This window comes from Lygodium microphyllum, chromosome 22, assembly GCF_053477565.2.
Source record: "Lygodium microphyllum isolate KBCC chromosome 22, Lygodium_microphyllum_v1.1.10, whole genome shotgun sequence".
Taxonomy (NCBI): Eukaryota; Viridiplantae; Streptophyta; class Polypodiopsida; order Schizaeales; family Lygodiaceae; genus Lygodium; species Lygodium microphyllum.
In genome coordinates this window covers 102,774,580-102,782,862 of record NC_141156.1, presented here as the reverse complement: position 1 = coordinate 102,782,862, position 8,283 = coordinate 102,774,580, and the positions used below count along the sequence as shown (strand labels likewise).

At 40.9% G+C, this 8,283-nt stretch overlaps 1 protein-coding gene across 1 annotated transcript; it reads right to left on the bottom strand.

Annotated features, from left to right (window-relative positions):
• Positions 1-3,688: 3,688 nt before the first annotated feature.
• Positions 3,689-4,144, bottom strand: LOC148017455 (uncharacterized). Its single transcript, XM_087662752.1, has 2 exons — positions 4,072-4,144; positions 3,689-3,993 (listed from the first exon to the last, which is right to left on the bottom strand). The coding sequence occupies exons 1-2, from the start codon at positions 4,142-4,144 to the stop codon at positions 3,689-3,691; spliced, it is 378 nt and encodes a 125-aa protein (XP_087518878.1).
• Positions 4,145-8,283: the final 4,139 nt, after the last annotated feature.

The window sequence follows — 8,283 nt, the reverse complement described above, 5'->3', positions numbered from 1 at the left end:
ATAGTGGGAAATACTATCAAAAAAACATCACATACTTTACTCTCCTCTACTCACAATCCCTCTATCTTTGATCCCATTTACACCTCCCCCCTCTGTATCCACACTCACTCACTCACTCAATCACTCTCAACCTCTCTCTCTCTCTCTCTCTCTCTCTCTCTCTCTCTCTCTCTCTCTCTCTCTCTCTCTCTCTCTCTCTAATTTTCTCTAAGCACCCTCTCTATGTCTCACACACACACATCAAACTTAAAACTAAAAGTAGTTTCAAACCAATGTAACACAAAATGCCAAACATAAAAACAATCTCTTCCATGCACCATACCTACAAACATTCCTCTCGACATAAATGTAAGAAATTATATGCTTGCACATGCGATAATTAGAAACAACAGTTCAATACTGAAAAACGAAGCCACAAAGGCCAAGTATAAGGTACGCAAGTGTTTTTAAGCACCATAGGCAAATGGTCGATGCCAACAAAAAAAGACAATGTCTCGAAGATGCCTAATAGAAACAAAGCTTTTTGACTAATCATTAACAAAATCTTCCTCGTTGAGAAAAACATGAGAAGGCGAAGCCGAGAATGCTTCCATAGTTTCCATTGGTAATCATATTGGCAATGCAACGGTATAAGTAAGTACGTGGAATAACAATGTTACACTAAAGCGGGTCATAATTGAGGCAGAGACCAAGCACCACAAAAATAATTTCTATAAGAGACCTAGTCAAAATGAAGCCACAAAGGCCAAGCATAAGGCACCGACGTGTTTCCAAGTACCATAGGCAAATGGCCGATGCCTACAAAAAAAGACAATGTCTCAAAGACGCCTAATGGAAAGAAATCTTCCTTTTCTTCGAGGAATCATTAACAAAATCCTCCTCCTTGAGCAAAATATGTGAAGGTGAAGCATGGAACGATTCCACAGTTTCCATTGGTAATCGCATGGGCGATGCAACGGTCCTACCTCTCTCTTCACCACCTGCATTAGAACAAAAATTACAATATAAGTATATGGAACAACTAACAAAGATCATTCCATCCCAACAATAATAATACCTGGTCAAACATTTGTGAACCACTCCGTAGGTACTGACAAACGTTGATGCAGTGTCACAAAACAACCCAAATCTTTGAACCCATACTTAAACCAATGCCTCGGTATCTTATCTGTATGGGAGCATTGAAATCTCTTCTTATGGTCAACCTCGTACATATGCACCCGAAAACATTGCGTGTATCCACAATGTACAACTTCAATAAAAACTGGGAGCTTGATGTCGATATTAACATCATCATATAAATGCTCGATGATCCTTGCAAGTGTCCTTCTTATGATATTATCAGGAGCTATAGTGAGTAATGTGCATTGCAGCTCCTTTTGATAATCAGAAGCTGGGTAATAGTGCCACTCTAGGGTAGGCATCTGCAAAAGTTAAATGAATAGTGAAATATGAAAAAATTATACTTCCAAGAGTATATGCCAACCAAACAGGGCATAGAGAGCAATTCACACATATGTAAAACCAATGTCCCTGCATGGTCATATATATGCAAAACCAATGTCCCTACATGGTCATCAATAACTACATCTCCGCAAAGAAAGTAATGCACATTACTGCACCTTTCGGAGAACATCCTTGTATACAATGTTTGTGATCATACCCCCATCCTCTTCACCCAATAGCACTTTCACACCATGCGAAGATTTTACCCTTGAAAATGCAACATACAGTTGACCATGTGTAAATACTGGTGCCTTTAGATAAAGCCCAACAATGAACAAAGTCTGCCCCTGTGACTTGTTGATTGTCATAGCGAATGCCAACCGGATGGGAAACTGTCTCCGCTTCATAGTAAATGGCAAATGTGTAGCATTCGAAACAAAAGTAATACGGGGAATAAAAACTCGTTCGCCCACATTTGCCCCTGTTATTATCTGAGCATCTATCACTTTCCTATTGAAAGCTCTACATATCAATCGCGTACCATTACACATACCCCTTCTTGGATTTAGGTTTCTAAGAAAAAGAATAGGTGCATTTATCTTCAGTAGCAATAAATGAGGAGGAAATCCACCTCCAAGGTCTAATGTATTTAAATACTCAAGAGAGTACAAAAATGAGTCGTCGGTCTCTCCAATTGAATCTGCACTATAATACTGCCTGACCTCCCCTGGCATTAGTTGCAATGCACGATCATTCAAAGTAGCCACCTCTGTATTCCGTGAGGCAAGTATAGCTCGCTCACTAAAATACGACGTGTAGTCACCCACATTGGACACGTCACTGTAGACACTATCAATCACTGTTTCGATAGAGTGCCCTTTTAATATCATGCCAGGTGGGACACACAACTTATCACAACTTTCGGTAACACCCACTTCATCCCCTATTCCTTGAATCCAATAGATGAACCCATTGTCCACCACACTACCAGCTGTCGACACTCGCATATTGCCAGATAGCCTTAGCATCCTTATGTAACGCCACAAATCAGAGTAACACAATGCAGCATTAACAATATCCTCACGAGTTCCCTTTACCACAACAGGCAAGACTTGTCTAAAATCTCCCCCAAACAAAATAACTTTTCCACCAAATGGCTTATCACAGCTCATAACATCTCTTAGAGTTCTATCAACCGCTTCGAAGGCATGTCGATGGGTCATAGGAGCCTCATCCCACAAAATAAGGCTTGTTTGTCTCAATAACCGAGCAAGGTCACTTTGAACAGGAATATTGCAAGTGGATCGATTATTTAATTCTACTGGGATTTTAAACCACGAGTGAGCTGTACGACCACCTGGCAAAAGCAAGGCAGCAATGCCACATGATGCTATTGCCAATGCTATGCGACCACCACTGCGTACCTTCGCAAGCAAACATTTGTATAGGAAAGTCTTCCCAGACCCACCAGGACCATCCAAAAAGAATACATCCCCAGTATCTATATCAACAGCTTCCATGACTGCACCGAAGGCAATTCTTTGTCCTTCATTCAACATTCCCTCCATGGATTCAGAAACCCTATGTTGTTCTGATATGTTGTATGCATATTCATCTTGCAAAAGAGGGTTAGCATGCAGTTGTGATTTTGGTTGATGAGATTCAGGCAACCCATCAAAATCACAAAGTCTTCGTCCTACATGACATAAAAGGTCTTGTAGATGCAATAAAGCCATGTTAGATGCCTCATGATGTAGAACACCAAGAGAGGCGTGCACGTGCTGTAACTGCAATCTATACATGATATCCTCTACCATTGGCACCATAAATCTTTCCCATAGATGGCCAGGCCGAGCTGGCTCACAAAAGACCAAAATTGCACAGAGGCAGCTTCCTCTAAGCACACAACATATTCATCATCGCTCTCCAACATGCCCCTTGCAATGCAAGCATCCCTAAAAGTATCACAGATCACGCTATCAACAGTACGCAAATCTTCAAAAGAAGTACATCCCCGACACTCTATTAAAAGCATCCGCAAATAGTAGAGCTCACCACAGGTAGGCGCCACAAAATACATCCGACCACATGTATTCCCACGCTTCCTTCTAGTCCACATCTTATGTCGTACATTCCACACCCAATACACTGGAAAGTCTTGATAACGAATAGTCCTAGCCTCTGGATGAATGCGGTTGCACACAAACCATTCAGTAAGAGTAGTTTTCTGGAGGTCTTCATTCTACACAACATCTGGTATACTATCTGTATCCCGAAATACCACATAGTTCTCACCAGGTAAGTGTACCTGCAGACGTTGTATATCAGGCTTTTCATCGTGCAATGCATAATCATAGATCCGCCAACATGCCTCAGAGGCAGAAACATATCGTGCATCCAAATAACTTTGTATCTCATCCACCTCGTGAGCATCGCCACCATTCCGGATTGAATCAACCCCAACAGAAAATTTGACGGTTGCACGATCATGCCCCTTGTACACATACTTATACAAATACTTCACAGCCGCAATTGTTGAGCAAACCTCTACATTTATGTGTGCATTGTATTTTTTACTCAAGAATGGATTATATGGAACAATCCATCGATTATCAATAACATTACCATTTATGATCACAGAGTTTTCATCATCTCGTCTTCGATAAACGGGATAGCCAAAACTATCAACTGTCGTCATGCCCACTAATTTTCGCGGGTAATCTTTAGTACATCTATCCTTGTCCATACAGGGACTCTTGGGGTTCAATCCTCCGCAAAGGCCATGAATGTTACACTTTGAAATTGTCTCAAATAAGGCTGGAAACTTAACTCTATTGGGTAACTCAGCACAAACCAATCTATCATAGTGACATGCTTCTGAAGGTTTGAAAGACGACTCTAAAATTAGCAAAGTATGAGAATGTGGTAGTCCCCCTCTTTTGGAATTCAATCACAGTAACATAGCCAGCAACCTTTCCAAAGAGATCTTTCCGCAACAACGTACACATCAAATCAGCATGCTTTTTATGAAACACGCAAGCAGTCAAATCCGGACGATCATAAGCACTTTGCCCAGGCAATAAAGCATTAGTAATCTCCAACCACTTTGGATTGCATGTCATTGTTATAAAAAGGTCAGGTTTTCCCTTACATCACACTATAGCCATGGCATCCTGATATAATTGATACATGTGCCTTGGTCCACCTGTGAATGACGACGGTAAAACTATCCTCTTGCCAACAGAGGCACCAACAATCGGCATTGTCCCATCATCGTTTGTCCCCACCATGTCTGCCAAGCCTTTATAGGCCTCCGATCGTAACACTGATTGATTCTGGTGACACCAAGTTAACCTGCATTGCTCTATATTACAATAAGCATCAATAATAAATTGCTACAATAGTCGACTAGCAAGCAATATGCACACCTCAGTATCTTCACGCACTTGAAGACAAAATGCATAAAACTGCATCTAGGTAACACAATTTTTATTGGACAATTCATATATGTTAACAGGAACACTAACATTACTGTAGGGAACCTTTACATGCCAACCATCATCCCCCATAGGAAAAAGGAGGACATATAGCATTGGCATATATGCCCTATGCAAGTTTGAAATAGCAACACATCGACCACCCCGAGTGTAAACATGAATATCCCGACGATCAAGAGTACCCTCGTCACCCTGCCGTGGCATGATAGCTGCAGCCTCAGTTATTGCAAGAGCAGAGTATTGTTTACTGGTTCTTTGAATACCAAAAATACTCATTCTTAGTTTTTGCATGGGATTATTTTGCAATTGCAAACCCACTGACCTAAAAGCACGTGCATATATGTTGTGTCGATGCATCATACATTGAAGCTCCCCTAGCAAGTTTGGTAATAAATCATGCATAACCCCCAGTCTATTAAGCAACTCATGCTCGGTATCATAAATATACAGTTGTGCAAATCTTGGCCTTTCTTGACGCTGCACATCAGGAAGCAAAGTACCTATACGGTGATAAATAGAGCCATGCACTCTAAAGGTGTAACCATTCCCGATAACAGGTAGCTCATCAACATTAGCTCCGAGTGATACAAATGCAAGAGCGTTGTTGTATGCTCGTATGCTGTTTTTAAATATCCTACTCTGAGGGTGCATACCATGCAACAAATCATGCAATGGCTGCGGTGGATGTTGCAATGGTGGCAACATTACTTTTCCATTTCGACAACAGTGTCTTCCAAACAAAATCGACCCTTGAACCCAAGTCTCGCATCTCCACAACTTAGCTGAACACCTTTCACACATCATACAAAGACTCCCCATGGAATGCACATCCGGCTCTTGAAATAGTAGTATTGACATTGCTGGGTGAACATCCGTTGTAGGCAAAGCATTTAAAATGGAGCACAATCCACCACTTTGGGGATCAAAAACAGCAATATTATGAACACGTGACTCATTAGCCACACAGAATTTTCCACATTGTGGTGATTTCCAAAATCTAAACCAACATGCTGTTCGACTGGCTCATTATCCCCATTTACAAATTCAACACGGTGAGACACACTCTCACAAACGACTCCACTAAGATTTCCCCCATGTTGGCACATAGACATTGAAGCATTATTAACATGTGACTCAAAAGTCACATGATTAAGACCATTGCAACTACCCATTAATGGCAAAGCATTCGTCAAATCCACACCATGCTGGGCTTGAAATCCCCTAATGGTTCTATTCGATGATGGCAAAACATTAGCCACGTCTATACCAAACTGTGGTTGGCCTAGTTCACAATGACCATTTAGAATCTCCTCATGGAATGAATGGTTTTCAATGTCTCTTTGAATGGATCTACCACGATCTAAAATCCCTTTCCGAGCCCTGAGTCTAGCAACCTGTCGTCGCTCATACCTCGTGGAAGTAAGCATGTCCCTACGAACACGCAACACATAGTCTCTCCCAGTTGCTCGATGCGAACACCCCATATTGATCACTTGGCCACAAAACCTATTATCAACGTATACACACATTTAATATATAAATATGCAAATTTAAGATTAAATATCAAGACACAAAACCACTACAACCCAGTCAATGTATCTGTCCAAAAAGACGCTACACCAGCCCATTAGAGAGAGAGAGAGAGAGAGAGAGAGAGCCTGGTTGCTAAGATAGAAGTAACCTTGGTAATTAACAAAAGAAAGTAAACATGCAACTGCAGAAACGACTATCAATACACTTTATCAAAGGCATGGTTTGATTTCTAAACTAAATGTATTGCGTACATTCGATGTACACAATATATCAAATCTAAATATACCAACCATCATTGGAGTATCAAATCTGCTCCATGTAAATATCAAGAAAGAGACATCACGTCATACACACTCAATACATTTTACTCAAATACGCTTTGTTATATCAAAAGTGTTACACATCTTAGCACTTTTCATGTAGGCTTTACAAAAAAGAAGCAAATATTATCATAAAAAGTGCTAGCCCATGCACTTTAAAATACGCAACACAATCTGAACCTATAAGTTCCACCCTAAGCAATTTTTGCATATACATAGTCTCCTTAGATGCGACCGTTCATCTGACGGCTCAATTGTTGCAACAAAGCATTAAACCTACTAACATTCATTTGAAACTGCAAGAACGGCAATCGACAACCCCTCTAGCAGATCACAGGTTCATGGTCATCTCCAAGCCCCCAAACGGAAGCCCACATATCGTTCACCAGCAGATTCATTAATCTGCTTGTCTCATAAATAATTGCTGAAAGTGCCCTTACTTCACCACCCAGATCAGTCTCGACACTTGCTGCAGAACACCCTGCGTGTGTTTGGTCTCACTGACAACACCATACAGACCTTTAGCATGTTCATGTAACTCCATTGAGTACATGGCAAGCGCACTATCAACATGCGTACATAAACTCGTCTACATTTCCATCAACTCATTCATCTTGGCCTCAAGTTTTTTAAAGTCCGAAGCACCCGAAGTAGCCCTTGTGTTTCTTCGAATCTTTGCAGCTCTTGTACATTTAGCAACATGTATCTCTTGTCCCCTTGCCACCTCTTTCATTTTTCGCACATTCATTCTATTAGAGCTCATACATTGGCTGCAATGAAACATATAAACAATCATCTCCAAAAATATAAATAGTAGCACTTTGACGCAATCACAATTAACAAAACTATCTTCCATACCCATGCGAATGAACCCAAGCTAGCAAGCGCCGAAGAGATGATGTTGTTGCCATTTTGTTTAATTCAACTGAATCCACTACATTCAATGGAGTCGAAAGCACTACGTCGGGAATATCTCCTATGGCTTCGCTTTGTTCCATGGCTACACCAAACGTCAAGACATAAGTGATAGACACATTCACAACCTTCTTGAGAGTAAAGAACATGTTCCTATACATAAAGGTATCCCCAGTCTCGAAATACTGATTGGTGCCAATCCCACACGACACACAATAACTTACCAACTCACATTCACAACCACAAACCCTAAATGCGCGAAAGAATATATGTACGCTACACATGAGTACTATCATGCACACATGGCACTCACCAAGTTCCAACCACGCATTGCCTAAAGGCCCTGCCAATGGATCTTCAATCATGTACATCTTCACTATCTTGAGAGAAAAGAACATGTCCTATACAGAAAGATATCCCCAGTCTCGAAATACTTATTTGGTGTAAATCCCATAGGACACACAATAACTTACCAACTCACATTCGCAACCACGAACCCTAAATGCATGAAAGAATATATGTACGTTACACATGAGTGCTATCATGCACACATGACGCTCACCAAGTACCAA

Excerpts from the sequence above, each read along its gene's own strand:
- LOC148017455 (XM_087662752.1), bottom strand. The coding sequence starts at position 4,144 with ATGACGACAGTTGATAGTTTTGGCTATCCCGTTTATCGAAGACGAGAT. Across the intron at positions 3,994-4,071 it reads AAACTCTGTGATCATAAATG|AGGTTTGCTCAACAATTGCG; the intron begins GTAATGTTATTG and ends ACATAAATGTAG.